General features: G+C 39.8%; 1 protein-coding gene and 1 long non-coding RNA gene across 3 annotated transcripts in view; both read left to right on the forward strand.

Moving 5' to 3' along the window:
* The window catches only part of LOC117201358 (uncharacterized), a 70,934-nt gene extending 58,735 nt beyond the window's left edge, over nucleotides 1-12,199 (forward strand). Inside the window, exons 5-6 of the long non-coding RNA XR_004483374.2 lie at nucleotides 10,628-10,729; nucleotides 11,700-12,199. This is a non-coding gene — a long non-coding RNA (uncharacterized LOC117201358). The remainder of the gene's footprint in view (nucleotides 1-10,627; nucleotides 10,730-11,699) is intronic.
* A 140-nt stretch (nucleotides 12,200-12,339) lies between these two features.
* On the forward strand, nucleotides 12,340-20,719 carry GGCT (gamma-glutamylcyclotransferase). 2 transcript variants are annotated; one of them, XM_049714872.1, is made up of 5 exons: nucleotides 12,340-12,486; nucleotides 13,095-13,266; nucleotides 17,218-17,363; nucleotides 18,303-18,438; nucleotides 19,552-20,719. In XM_049714872.1, the coding sequence occupies exons 2-5, from the start codon at nucleotides 13,126-13,128 to the stop codon at nucleotides 19,693-19,695; spliced, it is 567 nt and encodes a 188-aa protein (XP_049570829.1). In that variant the 5' UTR covers nucleotides 12,340-12,486; nucleotides 13,095-13,125; the 3' UTR covers nucleotides 19,696-20,719. The 2 variants fall into 2 exon arrangements, with proteins under 2 accessions (XP_049570829.1, XP_004269992.2); XM_004269944.3 differs by lacking the exon at nucleotides 12,340-12,486 and adding an exon at nucleotides 12,522-12,698.
* The last annotated feature ends 5,334 nt before the right edge of the window (nucleotides 20,720-26,053 follow it).

The following is a 26,053-nucleotide window of genomic DNA, read 5'->3' on the forward strand; positions in this document are numbered from 1 at the left end:
ACAAATGGGAAGATGTGATGAAGCTTGAAAGAGGCAGGACACAAATGAAGGTAATTTTTGTATGAAGAAGAACTGAGCCTCTTTGAAAGTTAAGAAGCAGCTGATGGAGAGGTAGAGACCAAAGGTCCATGTTGGGCAGGATAGAGTAGATTAGTGGAGAGGGGTACAGCTGTGGAGTCAGTCGGGGCTGGGTTTAAGTAGTCACTTTTCTACTTACTAGTTATCTGACACTGGATGTTTCAATTAGACCTTCTGAGCCTTGGTCTACTCATTTGTAACAGCAGGGTAATCATTCCCCTACTTCATGGAGTTGTATGTATTAAGTGAGATTATCCACTTAATGAAGTTTTTGGCACAGTGGCCAGGACATATTAAATGCTCAATAAATGAGATCTACTATTAAGAGATTAAGAAAGAACATAACTGATTAGCCAAATGCAGGTGGGAAAGGATGGAATCAAGTTCATAGGTGGAGGAATTAGCCCTGAAAAGGAGGAGGGATCCCTATGTGGTGGTACTAAAAGATGTACATAAATTCTTTGATCCCCTTTCCTTCAAAAAATGGACCCTAATTACCCTCCCCTTGAGTGTAGGTAGTACTTGGTGAATCATCTCTAACTAATAGAATGTGGTGGGAGTGACAGTATGCAACTTTGAGAGTAAGTTATAAAAGGTGTTGTGACCTCCATACTTGTTCTTTGGATTACTCAGTCTGGGGGAAGCCAGCTGATATTTCATGAGAACATGCAAGCATTTCAGTGGAGAGGCCCATGTGGTAAGGGATTCAGGCCTTCTGCCAACAGCCAGCTGAGTGATCCATCTTGGAAGTTGGTCTTCTAGCCCCAGTTAAGCTTTCACATGCGTGTAGCCCGAGCTGACATCTTAACTGCAACCTCATGAAGGACCCTGAGCCAGGCTCTCCCAATTAAGCTACTTCAAAATTCCTGACTCATGGGACCTCTGAGATAATAAGCATACTTTTAAGCTACTAAATCTAGGGATGACTTGTTACACAGCAATAGAAAACGAACACTCCCTCTTTCTCTGAGACAGAAAGTGGAGAATGATAGGTGAGGACAGGCATGATATGGAAAGGAGAAAAGGTAGGTGCCTGATGGTCTCTATTTTCTCTTAAGATTACAATACAAGACATGTTATTTGCTGACCATGAGGTAGCTTGATGAGACTGGCAGAAGAGACAGGCAGAAAATAGGCAAGGGAATCTACTAGGAACACAAGTAAGATTAATGATTCCCTTTCGTGCCTCTCTTCCTTTATGCCAAACGCAACCACAGAAATCACACTTGATATTGGAACTAGATCAGCCCCCATGCACTGAGCCTTCACCTCAAGTGTGAAATTCAGAGGCATTGCAGCCTGTCTGAGCCAGCCCCAGAGACTGCCTGTTTGGGCAAACTGCTAATGAGTGAGTTCAGGGCTGAGGATGGCTCAGGTTCATCTTGGGAAAGTACTCCCTGCTGTCAAGAATGATTAGCCACAGCTGTATAGAGCCTAACATATTACTTATGAAGAGGGATAGACTATCAGAAGGAAATATTATAAGAGAAAAATCGACAGGCCTTATGGATTCTGCCACAAGCATATTGCAGTAAAGGGAAAGCCCTACAGTCTTTTAAATATCTCATTTGTATTATTCTTTCATCCTTGGTCCATTTTCCCTCTGCCCCTCCTCTCTGGTTATTAGCAAGGGAGCCCTGGGAATTCTCCTGACTTAGCCAGCTATCAATCTTTATCACAGAACAAGGTGGAGCTCCAGCACATAGAAGAGGCCAGGTTAAGGCTGCCCTCTCCCAGTTATACCACCTTATAGCCTTGGTCTCTTTAAACCCTAAAGGCCCACCAGGAATTGAATCACTGTGTCTCCTTACAGAATGACAGTTCCTGCTCTCCTTGGGAGCTTAACTTCGCTTTGTACTGATTCTGTTTGCAAACTGGGAAACTTAAACTGTATTGCAAAACTGGTACCTTTTCTACATTACACAATACATTCAATTCATTCATTCATCCTTTCACTCAGTTATTCAATTATTTAGCAACTCATTATTGAGTGCCTACTCAATAATGGGACCGGGGGCTTCCCTGGTGGCGCAGTGGTTGAGAGTCCGCCTGCCGATGCAGGGGACACAGGTTCGTGCCCCGGTCCGGGAAGATCCCACGTGCCGCGGAGCGGCTGGGCCCCTGAGCCATGGCCGCTGAGCCTGCGCGTTCGGAGCCTGTGCTCTGCAACGGGAGAGACAATAGCAGTGAGAGGCCCGCGTACCGCCAGAAAAAAATAATAATAATGGGACCGGCATGTACTAAGTGTTGGGAATAAAAAGATGAATACTATGTTCTTGAGGAGTGGCAAAATGGCCTGCTGGCACATATATTTATTGAGTATCACTCAATAAATTTGTGCTGAGTGAATGATAATTCCTGCCCTCTATGGGCATCCTAGTCTAGTAGAGGGAGGGAAGCATGTTAACAAGTAATTACAATGGTTTTTAGTGCAATAGTAAAGGAATAATTCCAGTATTATAAATATAGAGGACTGTATCTACCTGGAAGTTAGGGATGGTTTGATAAAGGAAGTAACATTTGTTTGATCTTGAAGAACAAATAAGAGTTTTTCCAGGAAAGGAATGTAGGAAAAGTCTTTGCATGCAGCCCCAAATTCACAGGTCTTATTTTTAGCAGGATTCTTTTCACTCCAATCTAATCCTAATTTGCTAATATAAATATTAATCAATATTTTGCTGGGTTTCAATCTTTTGAGTTTATTTTTGCTTTTGTTCCCTAGGCAATGATCGGTTGGCAAAGTTAGATGCAAAACAATTATACAGAAGAGATTATTTTTGACAGAGTGGTTGAAATGAATTCAAGGAAAAAAAGATGTATTTTAAGTTTCTTCCTCAGAAATATTTTAATTTATTGTAATTTCTAAGACAGATGGAAGATAGTCTTCCTAAAAATGGTCTCCCTATTACCACTAAACCTTCCTCTCTGACACCTGGCTGAGAACCCAGAAAACACACCTTGTTCTTTGCCAGACCAGTGTTTACTGTTATTTGCTCACTTTGGAGTAGCTTAGGAGCCCATCAGATATTGTACACCAGACTGGCAGAAGGACTTGGAACTGCCAAATATAATAACCAAATTGGTCATCATAAGTTCATTAGTGATTATATATAGAGAAAATTTTTAATTACTTGACAGCATGGAAAATCACATTACACCAGGGAGTAGAACTTGCTAAGCCCACAGATTCCTCCAAATTGGAATTTAGAAAGAACTCTTATTTGCAGCAGAAAACATGAATCAATACTGACACTTCGTAAAATGTTTTAATAACTAAGCTCAAGCATTTTGTCTCAAGAAGCTACTGGCCTAACAACACCTGCCACTGTTACCAATGCTGATTAGATAATTTCCATGAAGTTGTCTCACCTGTTCTATTAAGCCCGTAAACTGCTTTGACAATCTTAAAGGAATGAACAAGGAACAAAGTAAGAAGGATGGGAAATCGAAAGGGCCAAGGAGTCAAATCTTTTTCCAGTTTAATTGAGAATTTTGGATTCTATCACGTTTGCACTCAGCCTTGCCATCAAATTCTTATTTCCAACAGCTTGCAGCCATTACTGCATTTAATAGAGGTTGATGGTTGATGAGTATTTTTATACATAACTGCAGTTTCAGACTGATTCTCAGGTGTTTAACCAGCAAAGCCATGCAACGTTTCGCTGAGTCAGTCCCAGGAGAAAGGGTTATCACCTGCTGAGCCAGGCAGTGGTAAACCAGAGCAGTACAAAGATTTAGAATCTTCCCTTTCTAGCTGACATACCACTGCTTGTCTTCAATTTTCTGGATAATTTAGGATTTTATTTAATATGATTTTTCAAGAACTGAACAATCATCCTAAACAAATCAAGGCCAGACTATTATTAACACAGAGCAGCATTTCCCACACTCTCAGTACTATGCTCTGCACTTAAAAGGGGTTCTGTGACAGAGAAGGTTTGGGAAAGTCAGGAGTAAACAGAGCCCACAAGGTTTCTTTACTACAGGCATCCCTCAGATTTCTTTGTGTGGTAGCAGACATCATGGATCTCCAGGAGGAAATATAGAATATAGTGGTTTCCAGCTCATTTGACCACAGAAGCTGTTTTTTTTTTTTTTAAATCTGTGTTGGAGTATAATTGCTTCACAATACTGTGTTAGTTTCTGTTGCACAACAAAGTGAATCAGCCATATGCATACACATGTCCCCATATCCCCTCCCTCTTGAGCCTCCCTTCCATCCTTCCTATCCCACCTTCTAGGTCATCACAAAGCACTGAGCCAATCTCCCCGTGCTGTGATGCTGCTTCCCACCAGCCAGCTGTTTTACATTCGGTAGTGTATATATGGTGATGCTACTCTCACCAGAAGATGTTTTTGAATGCAAGACCATCTGATGGGGTTGATGTCCCACAGAGCATACTTTGGGAAATATTGCTGTTCAAGTATACTTGTTATTCTCGAACACTCCACATTGTTAATAGAGCAGTGGACACGCTAAGAAGGATACTCCAGGGAAGGGGCAGCATATTAGTAGTGACTGACTTTCCCTTCCCACAGCATCCACTGACTACCTACTAGGGGCAAGGGTTCTGGCACCATCCCTTTCAAAATAGTAAGGGCCTTGCATTCCTTGAGTGCAGTGCATATGGGAATGGGAGTGACTTGTTAGGGAGACATGACAAATCCTTTAACCTCTTCAACCCCACTTCAAATCAAAGGAATTTGATGTCCAAGTTACCTACCAATATTCTGCTGTTACCTCTCACAACCACTAATTAGAAACCCTTGGAAATAAAGTTTTTATTTTTCTATATTTTCTATTGAGGTAAAATTCACATAACATAAAATTAACCATTCAAAATGAACATTTCAGTGGCATGTAATATCCAGTGCATTCACAATGTTATGCAACCACCTCTTTCTAGTTACAAGACAGTTCCAAAATAAAACCTCATACCCATTAAGTTACTCCCCATTCCCCTCTCCCCGCAGCCCTGGTAACCACCAATCACCTTTCTGTTTCTGTGGACTTACCTATTTCATATAAATGGAATCATACAATATGTGACCTTTTGTATCTGGCTTCTTTCAATTACCATAATGTTTTTTAAGATTTACCCACATTGTAGCATGTGGATGTAACATCTACATCATTCCTTTTTTTTTAATACATCTTTATTGGAGTATAATTGCTTCACAATACTGTGTTAGTTCCTGTTGCACAAAACAGCGAATCAGCCATATGCATACATATATCCCCATGTCCCTCCCCTCTTGAACCTCCCTCCCACCCCCCCACCCCACCCCTCTAGGGCGTCGCAAAGCACCGAGATGATCTCCCTGTGCTATGCTGCTGCTTCCCACTAGCTATCTATTTTACATTTGGTAGTGCCTGAATGATTTCCCACTGTATGGATATATCACCATGTGTTTATCCATTTATCCCTTGCTGGACTTTGGGTTGTTTCCACCTTTTGACTATTGTGAATAGTACTGCTATGAAGGTTCATGTATTTGAATACCTGTTTTCAATTCATTTGGGTATGTACCCTGGAGTGGAATTGTTGGGTCATGGAAATAAAGTTTTGCTACTGCAATTTTGTGGCACCATAAGGCAAATCACACAGTTCATATGATTTAGCTAGCTTGAGACATAGTTTTTATGCATTGGGAAAACATGCATATAAAATGCACTACCCACAGGAAGCTTAGAGAATGACTTACTGAAGCAAGTTTCTTCTCTATACACAAAACATACCTATTTCTCCCATGAATACCGTTCATTTCCAGTGAGCCATTTGAGTTTGTGTTACTCAGCTGTATAGAGTGTCTGTTGTCTTCTCAGCCAATAAGCGTTTAACAAAGACAATAAGTAGAGATGCCTTTTGGTAGCTCTATTATTGGAATGTGTGGGTCCCATGTGAAAGCAGAAATAATAAAGAAGAAAAAAGGTTGACACCAGCACTAGATCAGCTCTTCTGGAAAGATTTTGAAATATCCAGAGTTGTATTATAGTCAGGTAAACCAGCTTCACTTGCATATATGTCTCTGAGAAGAGTTAATTATCAATTAAATATTGTTGAATAGACTGAAAACGTGAAATCCAAGAACGTTAATGGAGCAGAGAACCCAAGCATAGTTCTCACTTTCCAAAAATGTTTCCAAATGCTTAACCTAGGCCTCAGTCCAAAGTCAGTCTTCTTATGGGGACATTAAGAAAAGCTGGGCTCTCATCTAATTACTGTGCATGGTATTAAGAGTTTTCTAAGTTTAAATTTCTTTCTAGGAAGAAAAGAATGAGGTCTATCACCAAGGGAAACATTGGGATTTTCATTTAAGTAAATCTACATTCTAAAATGTTATTACTTAGATTACTCCTATTATTAACAGTAAACACATGCAGCAAAATTTTTTTTTACATTTTAATTTCAGCTGAATTTAAAGTGTTAGAAATAACATGGACATATAAGCTGAGAAAATGAATATATTATGCTGCAGTTTGTCAGACTTTAACATTAACAGTAGTAAATCTTGAGAATGGGTCCTCTGGATCTAATATACCTGTGGTAAGTAACATGGAGATAGCTGAATTGCTGTATATTTCCACGACCTTCTGTAACTGATTTAAGGTTGGCAGTAGGATCTAACAGATCATTATCCTAGAACATATGTGAGACCTTCTTCAATGCCAGATTAGGGAAATGTTCTTGTATCCACTGACATCTCAAAGAGCAAAGAGGGAACATCCAGATAGGCATCGTAAGAGTCTACAGCTTTGGGGCCTGCAGAATGAGATCATATCCTTCCATAGAGCAAGGTTGAGTTGATCTGACCTAATTATCTGATTGATGCGTTGAGAGGTAGGCCAACTTGGAAATGTATTTGCTGCATCCATTTTCTGTTTAGGCAATTTATTTAGTCATTAACCTCTTTTTATCCATGTGACATGAGATCTCTAGATATTGACCTAAAATTACATAAGATGTGAATTTAATAATATTAATAATATATGTATTTTTAAATAATAAAAGAAATATAAGAGTACATGCTGAAACATGCAAAAAAAAATAAAAGAATACAGAATGAAAAGATGAAAGCTTTTTGTTCAACTTGCTCCCCTCCCAGTGCCATTTCCCTTCCCACAGGTAAGCGCCGTTAGCAGTTTGGTGGATGCCTTTCCAAAGTGTATTGTTATAGATATAAATAGACATAGAGATAGATATCAAAAGAGACCATTTACCCAAGCACTAAATAATAAACTTTATTGGAACTACTTTTCAGGGTTAATCTCAAAACAAGAATACAGATTAACTATCAAATCTATCAAATTACTGAGTTTTACTATTCTTTTTTTCCCCCAAAAAAAAAAACATTTTGGGGACTTCCCTGGTGGTCCAGCAGTTAGGACTCTGAGCTTCCCCTGTAGAGGGTGAGAGTTCGATCCCTGGTCAGGGAACTAAGATCCCACATGCTGCGAGGTGCAGCCAAAAAGTAAAAAACAAAACAAAAAAACAACCAAAAAACCATTTTGGGTTTAACATATTCTGACATGTTTCCCTGTCATATGCCAGACCATAAGCTGGGAGGAGACATAAATACTACTATGGCTAATAAAATTTACACAGGATCCCATATGTTAGAGCATTAGTATAAATTTTAAAATAACTCAGAGCTGAAGTGCCTCTCAGTATATCAAGGAAAGCTGGAAAAAATCAAAGAGAAAAAAAGATTTGGGAGCCTGTGCAAAGGGTAGGGGAGATTTTGACTCTGGTTCAATTAATCAGCAAGTATTTACTATTCATCTCTGCTGTAGTAAGCATTGTAGGTAAACAGAAATATAAAGTGTGGTCCCCACCTCCAGTGGGTTTACTATCACCTGAGAAATCAGACCAGCCAGACAGAATGGAATCAGATAATAAAGGCTTGCACAAGGGCTTGAACTTGATAAAATGATAAACAGCAGGCAGCCTCTGAAGGTTTCTACTCAAAGGAGTGATACAATAAAAAATTTTTTAAAAAATTAAAAGACTATGTCTTTACCCCCTTGCATCCCTTCATTTCCCCTACATAATTACTGCCCCAGTTCAGGCTTTCATGACCTTGCCTACTGCAGTGAACTTACATCCAGCACTCAGCCATCTCCCCATCCTACCCACTCCCAGGCCATCCTACACACAGCCACAAGAAGGAGTTTCCAAAGGTGCAGGAGAGGGCTCAAAAGCAAAAAAAAAGTCTCCCCTTTGACCACCAAATAGTATGAACTTCTGAGTGAAAATTCAAGGCCCTCCCATCAACTATGCTAATCTCCTTCCAGACTTGTCTCCCATTTCCTGATATAAATCCATTGCTCTATTGAAATTGAACTACTCACCACTCCCCAAACCCACGTCTGTGCTGTCTTCATGTGATTCTCACCCTTAACCCATCTCCACAGAAAAGCAGAGTCCAGATTAAATTTCTATTTTGTGGATATTATATCATATATATAGTTTTATATATATTATTATATATAGAGAATATGTGCTCAAAAATTTTAATGATACAACCAAAAACTTTAAGTCCACTGGATTAAAAGATGGCATTTAGAGGAAATCTGACCTCATTACCTTTATTATCAAGTAATTGAATGCTAGTACTATTATTTCATAGTGTCCTTATAGATATGATAGAGATTGTACTTGAAAGCTAGCTATTAATAACCAGTTATATCTAGACCATGAGGGCTTTACAATATGAGAAATTTGGGAAGCAACACCCAGTGATGACTTTAGAATCAGATTGCTTAATCTCTGCTTCAGTCATCGCTAACTACAACCTGGGGAAATTTAGTTGACCTACTGCACATATGTTTCCTCAACTGTAAAATGAGGATATATTAGTAATTTCTGCATAGGACCACTTTCAGGATTAAATGAACTAATATATGTAAGAGTTTAGACCGGCATTTAATAAGCACTTAATGAATGTTAACTAATATTAACCAGGCTTTGGTTAAATTTGTTCTTTTTTTCCTAAGTGTGCTTTTTTTTTTTTTTTTTTTTTTGCGGTACGCGGGCCTCTCACTGTTGTGGCCTCTCCCGTTGCGGAGCACAGGCTCCGGACGCGCAGGCTCAGCGGCCATGGCTCACGGGCCCAGCCGCTCCGCGGCATGTGGGATCTTCCCGGACCAGGGCATGAACCCGTGTCCCCTGCATCGGCAGGCAGACTCTCAACCACTGCGCCACCAGGGAAGCCCCGTGCTTTGCTTTCTTAAAAAAGTTTAAAATCTTTTCTTAATTTTAAAATTAAAAAAAATATTTATTGAAGTATAGTTGATTTACAATGTTGTGTTAGTTTCAGGTGTTCAGCAAAGTGATTCAGTTATACATACATATATATCTATTCTTTTTCAGATTCTTTTCCCTTATAGGTTATTACAAAATATTGAGTATAGTTCTCTGTGCTATACAGTGGCTCCTTGTTGGTTATCTATTTTGGTTAAATTTGAAAAGACAAAACCCGTTGTTACCTACTGATTCTTGTTGGCCAACAGGGGTCAGTACATGGCAACCAACATGGGGAAGCTAAATAAAATGCTTCACTGGGGTAAGAAAAGATTTTCCGTGTCTGAGGAAACATCAATGTTTAACTTCAGAAAATTTTCACAGAATAGTGTTGAGAAAAATCAGTCACCATAAAATTAAGCAATTAGTGAGAAGTGTAGGAAGAGAAAAGAAGTAAAATACCTTAAAAATAATTAATTAAATAATAAATACATTTTAAATGTTGAAAACAGTTTAAAACACAGACGCATGTTTTAAATGGTAGTGCTCCGAAGCAGAGACCTTGGGAATTCATGGTGCAATAGAGGGCTATCTTGTCAAGGAAGGCAACTTGCTTACTGAAATGACCAAATATGTATGTCAAGTTCTGCCTTAATGTTTGGGGGTCAGGAGAAGGTATGAACCTTCCTATTTGCAGATTATACAAAAACAAATTTATTATTGAATGCTTACTATGTCAAGTGCTTTACCTATATCACCATTTTTCTTTTTTGAATTTTTAACATGAAAATATTCAAATACATAGAAAAGAATAATAAAACAAGCATCCATATATGTACTCAGTTTCACATTTAACACTTTCCATATTTTAATTTTTCTGAATTATTTAAAAGTATAGATAGCAAACATTTTACCCCTAAATACACCAATATGTGTATCTAAAAAGAGATTTTTCTACATAAGCACAATGCCATTATCATACCTAATTAAAAAAACAACTGTGTAATATCATCTAATGTTTTAGTCTGTATTCAGATTCTCCAATTGCTCACAAAATATCTTTTATATCTGGTTTATTAAATCAGAAGCGAGGACAAGCCATTGTATTTGGTTACGACGTTTCTTAGGTTTCTTTTAATCAAAACAGCCCTCCCTCAGTACTGCTTTATTTCTCTTCTTCTTTCTTTCTTTCTTTTTTTTTTTTTTATGGCACTGAGTTAATTTAAGAAATTGAGCCATTTGTTCTGCAGGATGTCTCACCATTTGTTCTGGATTTTTCTGATTGTCTACTTCTATCCTTGTAGTTCCTGCTTGATTATACTGAGGTTAAAGATTTTTGGAAACAATACTTCTCAAATGATGCTGGTGCTTCATACTGTATCACATCTGGAGACACATAATGTCAGGTTGGTCCATTTTACTGATAAGATCGATCTAGGTTAAGGTGGGAAGCGGCCAGATTTCTCCATTGTCATTATGGATTTCCCTGATGATTGGCACATAATCCCTGGCTCTATGTGAATATCCTGTTCCCTATCTCACTCTCACCAACTGGTCACATTGATGATCCTGGCAGGAATCAATTATTCAACTAGGGACTGCAAAATGGTGAATTTCTAATTCTGTCCTTCATTTTACATTATTTAGCTGGCATGTTTTTGTAAAGAGAACAGTTTCCTCATCAACTGGGGCCATTTGGTTACCCTGAAATACAGCTGCAGCTAGAAAAGCAGGATAAATGGTAATTTTCTTAAATTACCACTTTTCAGAGTAAAGAGTTGGTGTGATAGTCACTGCCAGTAGTATGGCAAAGGAAGTTTTTTAAAACTGTTGCTTTTTTAGATTTGCTTTACACTTTAGTGGAAATGAATTTTATGTTTGACATTTTAAATAAATTGCGGTTATTAATTTTGATGCTCAAATTGTTCTAACTTTGGCCAGCGGGCATTCCTTCAAGCTAGCTTCTGTGTTCTTTTCAAAGGACCTTGTTTTTTAATACCTCCTGACTTTCTGTCACATGATGTTCTAAGTGCTCCTGTTATTTCTCAGCTCTTGACCCGGCTGACATCAGCCATTTCTCCAAGGAGCCCTGGTACCTTTTAGTGGAAAAGTGGTATTTAGAGATCAACATCTGGGTGCCAAGGATAGTCATTGCTTCTAGGCCCTGAGTTCATATTAATATTTTCATTTCAAAGTTAACAATATAGAGTTTTTATGTCATTGTTATTATACAATACTTCTATATCTTTACACTGGAGCTTTTGCACCTAATTAACATTAACAAAGTTACTTTTAATACTTACACCAACCCTAGGAGATAGGTGATCATAACTTATGTAATTGTGATCATAACATCTTATAATCTCTATTTTAAAGGAGGAGCCAGATCATTGCAGCTCTATTTACAATAGCCAGGACATGGAAGCAACCTAAGTGTCCATCGACAGATGAATGGATAAAGAAGATGTGGCACATACATACAATGGACTATTACTCAGATATAACAAGAAACGAAATTGAGTTATTTGTAGTGAGGTGGATGGACCTAGAGACTGTCATACAGAGTAAAGTAAGTCAGAAAGAGAAAAACAAATACCGTATGCTAACACATACATATGGAATCTAAAAATGGTCTGAAGAACCTAGGGGCAGGACCGGAATAAAGACACAGACATAGAGAATAGACTTGAGGACACGGGGAGGGGGAAGGGTAAGCTGGGACGAAGTGAGGGAGTGGCATGGACATATATACACTACTAAATGTAAAACAGCTAGCTAGTGGGAAGCAGCCGTATGGCACAGGGAGATCAGCTGGGTGCTTTGTGACCACTTACAGGGGTGGGATAGGGAGGGTGGGAGGGAGGGATATGTAAGAGGGAGGAGATACGGGGATATATGTACACGTATAGCTGATTCACTTTGTTATACAGCAGCAACTAACACAACGTTGTCAAGCAATTATACTCCAATAAAGATGTTTAAAAAGAAAACCAAAAAAAAAAAAAAAAAAAAAGGAGGAACCAGAGACGAGAAGTGCCGGAGGTTAGGCTTCCAAGTAAACAGCAAGCGTCGTGATTTGAACGCTGCACGCTACTTCCACCGGGGAAGGGAGCCCCTGACACTCAGAGGAGCTTTTCCAGGAAGCCAAGCGTCCTTAGAAAAGGTATCAGGGAGGTGATCAGGGCTAGGGGTGCGGGTACCAGCGTGTGGGGGTGAATATACGTCCCGACTCCAAAAGCAGAGAGCGGGACAGGGACGACCTGCTGGGTTATGGACCGTGGGGGGCATGGCCAGAGCTGCTGTTTCATCTTAAATGGACCAAAAATTCCCTAAAGAGCACACACTGCCAGCGAACCACGCAGGAGCCACCCAAAGGTAAGAAAATCTGGCCAGGACAGGCGAGCTACGACCCACAAATGGGGGACCTGACCCGTCCCCGCGAAGAGGGAGCCAATCAGAGGGAGCCTTGAACACGGGGGCGGGACAACAGAGGAGCGGGTCCAATGTGGAATCAGCCCTGGGTCGCCTCAGGGCAGAGTATTGCAAAGTCCAAGCAGCGAGCGAAGAGGAGGCGGTGGGCTGGCCAATCAGAGGGAGCAACTCACAGCGTTGGGTACTGGCAGCCATTCAAAAGAGTGGTCGCAGATGACTCGCCCGGCCCCAGCTTCCCGCCTTTCCCCTAAGCTCTAAGGCTGCGCGGCGCCGCGCTTCCTGGGCTGGGGTCGTCGGCCACCGCGCTATGCTCGTCCTCGCCTCACTCTCCTGCTACAGATCCCAGGTCCGTGCAGGCGTCCGGCGGGACATGGCGAACTCGGGCGGCGAGGACCTCCGGAGTCAGGAAGGGGAGAATTTTCTCTACTTCGCCTATGGCAGCAACCTGCTGACGGAGCGGATCCACCTCCGAAACCCCTCGGCCGTGTTCTGCAGCGTGGCCCGCCTGCAGGTCAGTGCTCTCCTCCTGGCCCCTGCGATGGCCTCTGCCCCCCTCTGCAGACGAGGGAGCCAGGATTTCGAGAACTCGCTTTCTCTTCGCCGCTTGTTGGCAGCACTGGGCCGGGAATGCAGCTCTTTCTGCTCAAAGTACATCAGGGTTCCTTGCACGACCCCGGGCCGGTCGCTCTCGCCCTCAGCCCTGTGCTTGACCCCTGCTGAGCTGTGCTACTCTGGCACCTGTGCCTCCCAGGCTACCCTGACGTCTCTCTCCTGACGTTCTCACCAGCTGCGCGTTCTGCCCAGATCCCAGCGCCTCTCCCTTGGCCACTGATTTAGGGGCATCATCACAGAATCCATTCGGTTGGTCCCTCTGAGAAGCCTTCTCTGACCCAAGTCAGGGAATCAGTTGCTTTCTGTTCTGTACCCCACTTTGCTCCAGGACTTGTCACCTGGTTTTGTAAAAATCCATTTACCTGCCTTTTGCTCCCGATCTGAGAGGTCCTGAAAGCTGGAGCCGTTTCTTATTCACAGTAAGGGCTGTGCTCAGTTAAATCAAGTGGCTGGATGGACCTTCGCTTGCCTTGGTAAGAATCATTGCTCTTAGTACAGTCCATTTATTCATTTAGTGCGTATTCTTCCAGCACTTACCTGGAGATACAAAGATGATTGAGTAAAGCTGGCTGCTTTCAGGACCTCCCAGTCTATAGGAGAGACACTCGAACAAGTTATGTACAAAGCCTTTTGACATTGTTGAACCAAACAAACATGGTCTCTGCTATCGTTGTCAGGGTTCTTAGTAGCAAGCAACAGTAGTGGCTGATTCAAGCAGAAAAAGAATGTGTTGAAAGGCCGTTTGAAGAGCTCACAGAATGACCAGGAAGGTAGGACCACAAAGCTGACAAAACAAGCAGGCATAAAAGGGAAGCTCTAAAACAGCCAGTATCACACCAACAGAACCAGCCCAGGAGGCCACTGTTGCATCGCCGCTAAGCTTGGTAAACATGGACGTTGCATTGTGCATCACCTGCGCTGGACCCTGCCTGCTACTGTCACTACATCTCCAAGTTCCTGAAACCCAAATCTGGTTGCCACCACCAAGGTGCTGCCCTGGGTCACTAGTTTCTAATTCAAAGCCCTAGGTGGGTGTCCTGATTGGCTAAGTCTTGGCCACGTGCCCATGCCCTGACTTCAAGAAAAGCTGGGAGAACCAACTTCTGGCATTTGAAACTTCAAAAATGGGAGTCAGGCTCTGAACACTGTCTGCCCCCAAACTCATAAGGCAGGGAATTCCCCAAACGTGGGAAAGAAGTTCAGATGATTTATAATTGGAATGCAGCAAAGAGCTATCAAGCAAATGATTATTCCGTCACAGGTATGGTCAGTCTTAAAAGGAGATATATTATACCTTACTCACTGTTTTGTTCTGAACTTAAAACTGCTCTAAAAAAAAGTGAAATCTTTTTTTTTTTTTAAAGGATCCATTCAAGGTGCTATGGAAGTGTATGACTTGGGGACCTGACCTAACCGGGATGCTCAGTAAAGCCATTCCTGAAAATGTGACTTTTAAACTGAGACCTGAATGACTGGGGAAGGGGGAAGCAAACAGATAGAATGAACAGCAGGGACCAAAGACCTCAGGAAAGAAAAAAGCTGGACCTTCCAGCTAGTGTGGCTGGAATCTAGTGTGTGAGGAGAGGGTGTAGCATGAAGACTAGAGAGGTCGGGAAGGGCCACATTTTACAGGACCACAGAGGCCAGAGAAGGCTTGGGTCTTTATCTTGAGACCAATGAGAGGACCCCTGCCAAATTTAAGCAAATGAAACATCAGATTTACATCTTTGAAAGCTGGTTCTGGTTGCTATGGAAAATGGATTGGAAGCAGTGGATGTAGGGAGCCCAGTTAGGAAGCTTTTGCAGCAGTCCATGCTAAAGATAATGGTACCCTGCAGTGGTAGCAGTGGAGGGTAGCTGGGTTTGGGAGATATTTAGGAGTGAGTACTGTTAGGCCTTGGTGATTGATTGTGAAAGGAAGAGGAGATAATGGGGATGACTAAGGTTTTTGACGCAACAGAGTAGATGACGGTGATGTTTGTGAAAAGAAGAGGAGAATTAGTTTGGGAGGGAAAATCAAGCTCTGTTTGGACATGTATTTGGCCCTTAAACAATGCCGGGATTAGTGGTGCCGACCCTTCACCCAGCCGAAAATCAGAACTGCCATCTCTACCTCAAAAACAAAGGAATTGATACATGACTCACCCAAGGGCAGGAAGCTGAAAAAGTTTGGATAGAATCAGGACTCAGACCCTAGTTCTTTTGATGCCACATATTCTCTATTTTAATCTCTACTCGAACTTTTCCCCATACTTAGTTAATTTGATGATATGTAAAAGGAAAATATAGATGCTATATTTATTGAAAAAAATTCACGTATACGTGGACCTGTGTAGTTCAAACCCGTGTTATTCAAGGGTCAGCTGTACTGAGTTTGAGATGCTCGTTGTATATCCAAGTGAGCAGAAAAATACTAGTGAACATTCATTAACTACTCACTATATTCTAAGCATTTTTGAAGCTCAGAGGAGAGATCTGAGCTGGATTAGAAGACGACTGGAATATTGGATGGTATTTGAAGCCATTGGAGGGGATGAGATTGTCCTGAGCAAACTGCTGAACAGAGAAAAGGGCCTAAACTGAGCCCTCAGAAACTCCAACATTTAAAGAGCAGGTAGTGGAGAAGGAGTTGGCAAAGGGGATTAAGGAGATCAAGGAACAGCCTAAAAGAAAGGAGACAGATCAAGACCTGGTGGTTAATGATGTCAGAAGCAGCTGAGAAGTAGAGCAAGACAAGGAATGAAAATTGTCTATTGGATTTAACAATAGACAATCAGTTCCTAGTGTGGTTGTAACTTTTATCAGATCCCCTGATGTCCTGTCAGGCATACCTGGTCCTAGAACATCCAGTATACCAATTGAAGGTACGGGTCACTCAAACCGACCTTTTTTGTGAAATTCTGACAGGTTTTTAAGAAAATAAAGGTGACAGAGATAAAATATAAACCTTAGATTTATTATCTAGTCTAACCTTCTTTTTTTTTTTTTTTTTAATCATTAAGGAAGCTAAGCTCTGGAAAGATGGAAAGAAATCTTCTTAGACCAAACAGCCAAGTAAGGATTTTTAATCTTCCTGGCTGTGTCCTTTGATTACTCATCTCTGTGAGGGAGGAAACTAAACTCGAAACCTTGACTCCATTACTTATTAGTTGTGAGACCTTAGGCAAGTTGCTTAATCTTTTTAAGCCACAGTTTTTATTTCTGTTAAATGGGTATAAAAAGTTGTTGACAGGATTTTTAAAAAGTCCATATAAAGCTCATAGCACAGTGTATAGAACCCAGTAATTTTCCAGTAAGTGTTAGCTGCTCTTATCATTATTATAGATATGTTAATACAATTCAGGAATATTAAATTTATAAGTGTACAGATCACCCTCAAATGCCAGCTCCCTTAGGACAAAAAAAAATAATGCTAATAGGATACACTTACATACATAAAAGTGGGAAGAATGTTATAACCCTTAGGTAGCCATCACCCAGCTTCAACAATTATGTACACTATGATTGCCTCTAAGTTAAAATCTATGTAAGTGGGCTGGGAAGTAGTTTTCAAAAATAAAGCTAGCTGTGTTAAGGCCTCAGGATTATGGGATTTATTTTCCCTTTTAAGCCTCTTGTTTATGGTAAGATACGTGTACATATTCAGTATACAGTTCATTTTTAAAGAAAAATATGAAAAATTATAGTCCTTGAGATCCGGGTCCTTGGTTGTTTATCTTTGTATTTTTAACAGAAGGAACTCAAAGTTTGTTTTAGTTGCATGGAGTTCAAGGTAAATCTTCTTTTATTTTGAAGAAGGAAATTTTGGTTCACGTGGATACTGATCATATCACTTTGGTTTCCTTTGTAGGATTTTAAGCTTGACTTTGGCAATCCCCAAGGCAAAACTAGTGAAACTTGGCATGGAGGTATAGCCACCATTTTTGAAAGTCCTGGCGATGAAGTATGGGGAGTAGTATGGAAAATGAACAAAAGCAATTTAAGTTCTCTAGATAAGTAGGTGACTTCTGATTAAAAGTTAAATAATTACTAATTTAGAAAGTGGATCATATGCAAGGATGTGTATATATGTGTTGGTTTTTCAAAACCATATACTACGGACATATTCTTTATACTTTAGAGTTAACCTAAAAGGTATAATGTTCATTCCTAAAAAGAAAAGCCTAGAAGGGTCACACTCTCTGATTGAGATTTGGGGAGACATTTGTAATCTCTTCTATAATTGATGGAAGTCCTTATTTTCATTCTATTTGTTTTTTAATAAAAATATCTTTGTAGTTTCATATTGTGAGAAGGCATGAAGATTTTTGTAATTGTTATATACTTTTATTGATTTCAAAAGCTCAGTTTTTATTAGTTTTTAAAAAATAATTCTTTAAGGTGGCAGTTGAATCAGTAAAAACAGTAATAATCATTTGTAAAAACTTCAAAACATATTAGAAATGCTTTGATGCGCTTTATAAATAGAACTCAAGAGTTGTGTGGCAGAGCATTTAATGCAAAGAAAGTGGCAGAGAAGAGTAGGATTTGAGAAGAGCAGACAATCATCTGACATGCTTAATACTTTACTTCACTTGCAAACAGGAATGAGCCATCCTCTCTACTTTTCTCTGGGTGGATATTCTCTTGCTGTCAGCACACAGTCGTTTTTGTAGCCTAGAGAGCAATGTTTCAGTGTTACAAAGCTTGAAATAACTACACTGAAGCATGTTTTTAGATAGGCTAAATATAGAGGTCTATTAGAAGCATACCCAGTAATAGTAAGTCTCCAGCTTTCTAACTGAAAGGCTAAACTTCCTTTTGATGCGGTGATACTTCTGCTCTATCCCAAAATATACAGGGAGCAAGTGCATCCATAAATAGTTAAAATTTTTAATCTGGTAAACTAACTTGGCTAAGTCAAGTATGATTAAAATTTGACTGTTCTGGTTTCAGGCAAGAAGGGGTTAAAAGTGGAATGTATGTCCCAATAGAAGTTAATGTTTCTACTCAAGAAGGAAAAGAAATAACCTGTCGAAGTTATCAGATGACAAATTATGAGCGTGTTCCCCCATCACCCCAGTATAAAAAGGTATCCTTTTAACTAACTACTTACAAAGACTTTGTTAATTTTTACTGAGCTAAACTAAAGAATATCTTGTTTTTAAAAGGTTTTGTGTGTTTTAAATTCTACATGTACAATTCATTTTAATCAAAATGTTTTTTAATACAAAAATGATATTTATTTACCGAATAACTAAATGTTCAGATTTATTTATAATGATAGAAATATGTCCCTAAAACTTCATTTATTAGAAAAAAAGCTTGTAGAAATGTATTTGAGTCATAATTCTAGACATGTTTTTTACTTTTTTAAAGTAGAAAATAGCATGTATGTGTGTATTTTTTGTAGAGTTATTCTATACCCATGCTTTTATAATCATTTTTTTCTTCCTCCATAAAACAGTATTTCATGAACACCAAGATTCATTTTTGTAGGTAAAAAATATATTTCCTACTGCTGAAATGTTTTCCATTTCCAGATGGAGGGAAAAATAAGTCACACTGCTTTTCAGAATCAGGGATACCACTCCCTCAAGCACCAGAAAAGAATTCAGGATAGAGAGTCCAACATCCCTTTTCAGAAACCCAAACTTAGGTACCTGTTGGCAGGCCCAGTCAGGACATGATACCTGGAGAGGGTGACCCAGTTCCTGGGCCTAATCTGGAATTTTCTAGAAGGACCCTAGAGGAATTAAGCCTGGTATGGATCTGGGAAGTACCACTGGACACACTTGCTATTTATTCCCTCACGTCTAATTCAGAGGTAGAGTAGACTCCAGGATTCAACTACAACTGCTACCTGTAAACTGGAAATTTTTTTGGAGAATGGTGTTTGTTTCTTAAAAAATCATGCAAATTCTGTACAATAAGTTTTTCTCTTAATATAAAAACATTTTAAATCATATTACTGAGTACAATTGCTCTTCCATAAGGGTGGATCTTGTGGCTTTGAAAACTCCCTGCACATTCATGCTCATTGTGAGAGGAATGACTATCCCTCCATTTTGTTTTAGAATTGTTTATTCCAGAGTTATCGGAAAGCTAATATTTCATACTTTGATACTACAAATAAAGCTGTGGTATACTAAATTAAATTATGTTCCTAACTAAAGGGTTTTTTGTTTATTTTAACCATTTCTAGGTGATTTGCCTGGGTGCAAAAGAGAATGGTTTGCCACCGGACTATCAAAAGAAGTTAAACGCAATAGAACCAAATGACTACAAAGGAAAGGTCTCAGAAGAAATTGAAGACATTATCAAAAAGAGGGAAGCAAAAACTCATTAGAACCTAATAGAATACGTCTACAGATATTTTCTCTATATGCTAATACATTTTTAACATTTAGAACGGGAATCTGGGATATCTCTCTGTTTAATATATTTTCAACAGTGTTCTGAAGGGGTATCTCACTTGGGTGATTCCTTGTTTTCAGGCTATAAAAAGTCCAGGATAGGAGTTAGACAATTGAAAAGGGGGCCTTGCGGCATTGGAATGCATGACAAGTAGATGTGAGTATTCCTTCTGTGAACCCTTAAAGTTATTTTATTGAGTTGATCTGAAGTGTATTTTTGCTCTGTGATAAAGGGTAGATTTGCAACTTAAGGATGGTGCTGGTAAATCACTCTGCTCTGGGATTTTTTCTTAGCTTACTAAGAGCAAGCAAACTGCAGAAGCAATTGATTATAACAACTTCAAAATTTAAAAGATGGCATACTGTTCTTAGAGGAATAAATGTATTTGTGGTTTCACCTATAGTCCCTACTAAAATACTACATTTCATTTTGTTAGAGAGACTCACATCATCACACATACTGGATCTGGTCTTGGTCTATAGCCAATCTATACTAAAGGATAATTGCACAGACTCTGGAACCAGACGGCCGAGGATTGGCTGTCAGTTCCAGCACTTTCTAGCTGGGAAACTTTGGATTGTATGACTGTGCCTCAGCTTCCTTGCCTGCAGACTGAGGACAGCCCAAATATCTATGTCTTAGGATTGTTTTGAGGAGTGTCTATATATATATATATATATATATATATATATATATATATATAAGCTTAGAACAGAGCCTGGCATATAATAAGTATTAGCAATCATTATTGTTCTTACTGAAGAATTAAGTTTGTACAGAGCTATCCTTGGAACAAGATTTTAAAGTAGAAGGGTCACGATTATGAGGGAAATGTGTTTCCTGGAAGCTGAAATTTGATTCTTGGCTTACCAAGAAATGGTCACCTTCTTAAATTTACTTACTGAATAAGTGGAAGAAAGGCGGGTCATGAATAAAACAACACTGGTTATCAAAAATTCTCTTATGTCTCTGTGGAATGCAGTGAGCTGGACCTTCCAAACAGGTTATTAGAATGAGAGGGAACAAGCCACAGCAGCATAAAACAAAGATTTGGTTTTTACTCTTGCGAAGAAGGACCAAAGGACTTTTCAGCTACAGCTGCAATTCTTTCGTGGCTGAGCCATAGACTACAGGTTTGACCATGTTTCATAGCTGTTATACCTCACTGTTTTCAAGTATACCCTCCAGTATTCCAGTTTTCGATAGTTGTTAACTCCTCCCCAAAAGACCAAGTTTGTCTGTGACCCAGAACACAGTTATGGTAATATAGTAAGCAAGGCTCAGATGTGCTGTAGGTACTAAAAATTGCATATTATTCTAAAATCTGTCTCTCCTACCTAAAATGACAGCTTTCATTAAGGAATTTAAAACATTAACAATAAAATCTTCGTGTCTGGCCTTTTAACAAAAATCTGTTAATCATGACTATTTTTCCAGTTGTTTTCCAGGTAGTACTAGCAAATGTCATATGTAGGGAATTTCCATTTCTACCAGTGATTTTGGCCCTCTAACCACAATACAACCAGCTCCTGGATATACTATAGCAAACATAGTTTTTGAAAAGCATTTCTGGGCTTGAAAGAAAATAAGGAAAATCTTGAAGTTGTACCAGCCCCTCTCCCACAAAAAGAAAGAAGATAAAGTGAGCTGAAAGGCTAGACAGTAATGGTAAACAAATGGCCCAGATATCCTTGCCAATAATAGCCCCAGAATTAGATGACTAACCCTTACAGGACAGGAAAACAGAACCTGAGAATTCTGTATGAAACCAGGACCCTTGAAGAGAACTAAAACAGTCCCCAGTTAGTAAGCCTGGTGGCTCCCAGCAGAGATAGATGCAAATCCTCTCTGAAGAAAGCGATCCTAATTCAGGTTCTCAGGTTTTCCACTTAAAAATTTAAAAGATAATAATAAGGAAAATGATACACTATGAATGAGAACAGAAAAAAACAAATTTACATCCCTGAGGTTTCAGGATATTGAAATGATCAAAAACAGAATATAAGTATATTTGGAGACTGACTTCTGGGAAGATGGAATAGACATACTCTTCCCTATTCCTTTAGTTAAGTAAAACTAAAATCCCTGAACATAATATATAAAACAAGCAGAACAGCTAGAGACCTTAGGACCCAAGGCATGACATGGTGCTGAATTCCCTGGATTTTCTTTTGCCTCATGCATCTCAGACTTCTAGCTGAAGAAGCCAGCAACCTGAAAGCACCAATGAGCATGAGCAGAGATGAAAAACAAACAAACAAAACAAGAAAAGCTGCTGTCTAGGCAAAGGACTGGGAAATGGACAGTCTAGCCAGATAAAACTTAGAGAATAAGTGCTTTACCCCAGCCAAACACCATGGAGAAAAACTAGAACCTCACCTCCACCCAAGCCAGCAAAAGTTCAAGAGGGAAGCCTGGACTTCCACCCTTGCCAGGTTGTAACAAGGCACCCTAACCCTGTCCTCCACCAGCATTGCCAGGGTAGTGTCAGAAAAGGCTGAGTAGGGAGCCGCCCAGCAGTAACAATCACTCCCCTTCCCCCCCGCCCCCCAGTAGTGTCAGTGGAGACCATGTGAGGAGCCTGTACTTAAAACCCCATCTGGCAGTAACAAGGTGCCCCTCCCTGTCCCTGCTGGGTGGTGTCAGAGGAGACCAAGGGACAGATTAGGACTTTATTGCCCAGTGGTAACAAAGCCACCCTTCCCTGTGGTGTCCGTGAAGGCCATGTAGGGGGCAGTAATGAGGCATTCCTACTCCTCCCAGCCAAGGAGGTATCTGTGGAGACCTAGTGGGAAGCTGAGACTCCTACCTCCCCTCCGTAGTAACAAGGTGGACCCTCCCTTGGGTGACACCAGAAGCTGGGTGAGAACCTGAACTTCTACCTCCATTTAGCAGTATCGAGGCAGTGGCCCACACCTTCCTCTGCTGGAATGGTTTCAGAGTAATCCGGCTAAAATAGGAGATTTCAATAAGATCCAGAGTCTCATAATTTCCAAAATGTCCAGGCTTCAACTGAAAAATCACTCATCATTCCAAGGACCAGGAAGATCTCAAACTAAATGAAGAAAGACAATCAGTAGATGCCAAAACAGACAATGACAGATATGTTTAAATTATTTGACAAAGATTTGAAAGCAGACATCATAAAAATGCTTTAGTGAGCAATGAGGAATGTGTTTGAAACAAATGAAAACACAAACATTCTCAGTAAAGAAACGGAAGATATAAAGAAGAACTAGATGGAAATTTTAGGACTGAAAAATACAGTAAAATTACAGTGAAATTAAAAACTCAGAGGATGGGTCCAACAGCAGAATGGAGGGAACAGAGGAAAGAATCAGTGAACTGGGAGACAGAACAATAGAAATTAACCTTGTCTGAAAAGCAGAGAGAAAACAGACTGAAAACAAAAAACAAAAAACAAAACAGAGCCTTAGGGACCTGTGGGGATATAACAGAAGATCTAACATTTGTGTCATGGGAGTCTCAGAGAGGGGAGAGGACAGGCTGAAAAAGTGACCAAAGAAATAATGGTTTAAACATTCTGAATTTGGCAAAAGCCACAAACCTACAGATGAAAGAAGTTTAATGAAGCCATGACAGTCTCACATGGTTTAACCTAACAGACACCTAACTCCCGAGTTTGTGGGTGGGATTAGCAATAGTGTACATAAAATGCCCAGCACAATGGCTGGTATACAGCTGTTGTCTAATAAATAGTAATTAACTTTTAAAAAGAAAAGAGAACTCTGAGTGAACTCCAAACATAAACCCAAAGAAAACCACACCAGACACAGTGTAGTCAAACTTCTGAACACTAAAGACAAAAATTCTTGAGAGCAGCAAGTAAGAGATGATACCTTACCTACAGGAGAAAAACAATTTCAATTACACCAGATTTCTCATCAGAAACCAGGGAGACCAGAAGGAAGTGGCACATTTTTCAAGTGCTGAAAGAAAAGGACCGTCTACCCAGAATCCAGTGAAAATAGCCTTTGAGAATGAAGGGGAAAATCAAGACATTCTCAGATGAAGGAAAACTAGGAAAATTTGTGGCCAACTGACCTACCCTGAAAGAATGACTGAAGGAAGTTCTCTTAACAGGAAGGAAATGATAAAAGAGGGAACTTGGAAACATCAGAAAGGAAAAAAATAACATGGTAAGCAAAAGTATGGATAAATACAGTAGAGTTTCCTTCTCTTGAGTTTCTTACATAATGGTTGAAGCAAAAATTAAAATATTGTGAGTTGTGATTCTGAATATGTGTAGAGGTACTATTTAAAACAATTATAGGGGCTTCCCTGGTGGTGCAGTGGTTAGGAATCCACCTGCCAATGCAGGGGACATGGGTTTGAAACCTGGTACTGGAAGATCCCACATGCCGTGCAGCAACTAACCCCACGCTCCACAGCTACTGAGCCTGCGCTCTAGAGCCTGTGAGCCACAATTACTGAGCCCACGTGCCACAACTACTGAAGCCAGTGCGCCTAGAGCCCATGCTCCGCAACGAGAAGCCACTGCAATGAGAAGCCCGCGCACTGCAGTGAAGAGTAGCCCCTGCTTGCCGCAACTAGAGAAAGCCTGCGTGCAGCAATGAAGACCCAACGCAGCCAAAAGTAAAAACAAAACCCCAAAACCCTAACACAGGCGTCCCCACCCCCTGGGGAACTGGGCCACACAGCAGGTGGTGAGCAGTGGGCCAGCAACTGAAGCTTCATCTGCTGCTCCCCATCATTCCCATTACTGTCTGAACCATCCCCCCCATCGCTTGCATTACCGCCTGAACAATCCGCCCCCCATTCATGGAAAAATTGTCTTCCACGAAACTGGTCCCTGGTGCCAAAAAGGTTGGAGACCGCTGCCCTAACATATCAATAAGTACATTCAGTGTAAATGATCTCAAGACACCAATTAAAACACAGAAACTGGTGGAGTGGATTAAAAACATGACCCAGCCTTATTTATGCTGTCTACAAGAAACTCACTTCAACTATAACAATATAAGCAGCTTGAAAATAAAAGGATAGAAAAAGATATATGATGCAAACATTAATCAAAGGAAAGAATGAGTGGCTTTATTAATATTAGATAGAGTAGATTTCAGGGCAAAGAAAATTACCAGAGACAGGGGGCATTATGGTAACCCTTACCAGTTCATTTTGTGAAGCTAGTGAAGTCAGTATACCAAAACCAGGCACAGTAGAAAAAACCAACCAAACAAAAATAAGCCTGCAGACCAATATCCCTTATGAATATTGATTCAAAGATTCTTTAAAAAAATACTAGCAAATAGAATTTAGCAATACATAAAAGGAATTCTATACCATGACCAAGGCGGGTTATTCCAGAGCTGCAAGTCTGGTTCAATACTTGAACATCAATCAAAGTAATCCACTGTATTTTAACTATTATTACAAATCACGTGATCACATCAGTAGATGCATAAAAGTGTTTGGCACAATTCAATACCCATTTATGATAAAAAAATTCCTCAGAAAAATAGGAACAGAAGGGAACATCAACAACTTGATAAAGAGCATCTATAAAATACGTACAGCTAACATTATACTTAATAGTAAAAGACTGAATGCTTTTCCCTTAAAACTGGGGACAAGGCAAGGATGTCTGCTCTCACTATTCTTATTCAACATAGTACTGGAAGTTCTAACCAGTGTAGTGAGGCAAGAAAGGGAAATGAAAGGCATACAGATGGGAAAGAAATAAATGAAACAGTCTCTATGTACAGATGACATGATTATCTATGTAGAAAACCCCTAGGAATCTATAAAAAAGTATCCCTTAGAACCAAGAAGTCAGTTCAGCAAGGTCACAGGTTACAAGATAAACATACAAAAATCAATTGTATTCTATATACTTGGACACGGAAATTAAAAATATAATACCATTTACAATTGCTTTTTTTAAACTGTAACTTTTTAATTGTGATGAAATTCACATAACATAAAATTAACCATTTGAAAGTGAGCGACTCAGTAGCATTTAATACACTCACAATGTTGTCCAACCACCATCACTATTTACTTCCAAAACATTTCCATCACCCCAAAAGGAACCACACATCCATTCTTCCCTCCCCCACCCCCATTCCCTGGCAAACACCAATCTACGTTCTGTCCCTATGAATTTACCTATTCTGGTTATTTCATATTAAAGGACTCATATAATATGTGACCTTTTATGTCTGACTTCTTTCACTTAGCATAATATCTTTGAGGCTTATCAACACTGTAGTATGTATCAACACTTCATTCTTTTTCGTGGCTGTATA

Source organism: Orcinus orca, chromosome 9, assembly GCF_937001465.1.
Source record: "Orcinus orca chromosome 9, mOrcOrc1.1, whole genome shotgun sequence".
NCBI classification, from domain to species: domain Eukaryota; kingdom Metazoa; phylum Chordata; class Mammalia; order Artiodactyla; family Delphinidae; genus Orcinus; species Orcinus orca.

What these genes read in the sequence shown, in the direction of transcription:
- GGCT (XM_004269944.3), top strand. Translation starts at nt 12,637, where the DNA reads ATGGACCAAAAATTCCCTAAAGAGCACACACTGCCAGCGAACCACGCA. An exon ending in CACGCAGGAGCCACCCAAAG is followed by an intron (nt 12,699 to 13,094) that starts GTAAGAAAATCT and finishes CTCCTGCTACAG; the next exon opens with ATCCCAGGTCCGTGCAGGCG. An exon ending in GCAGCGTGGCCCGCCTGCAG is followed by an intron (nt 13,267 to 17,217) that starts GTCAGTGCTCTC and finishes TTTCCTTTGTAG; the next exon opens with GATTTTAAGCTTGACTTTGG.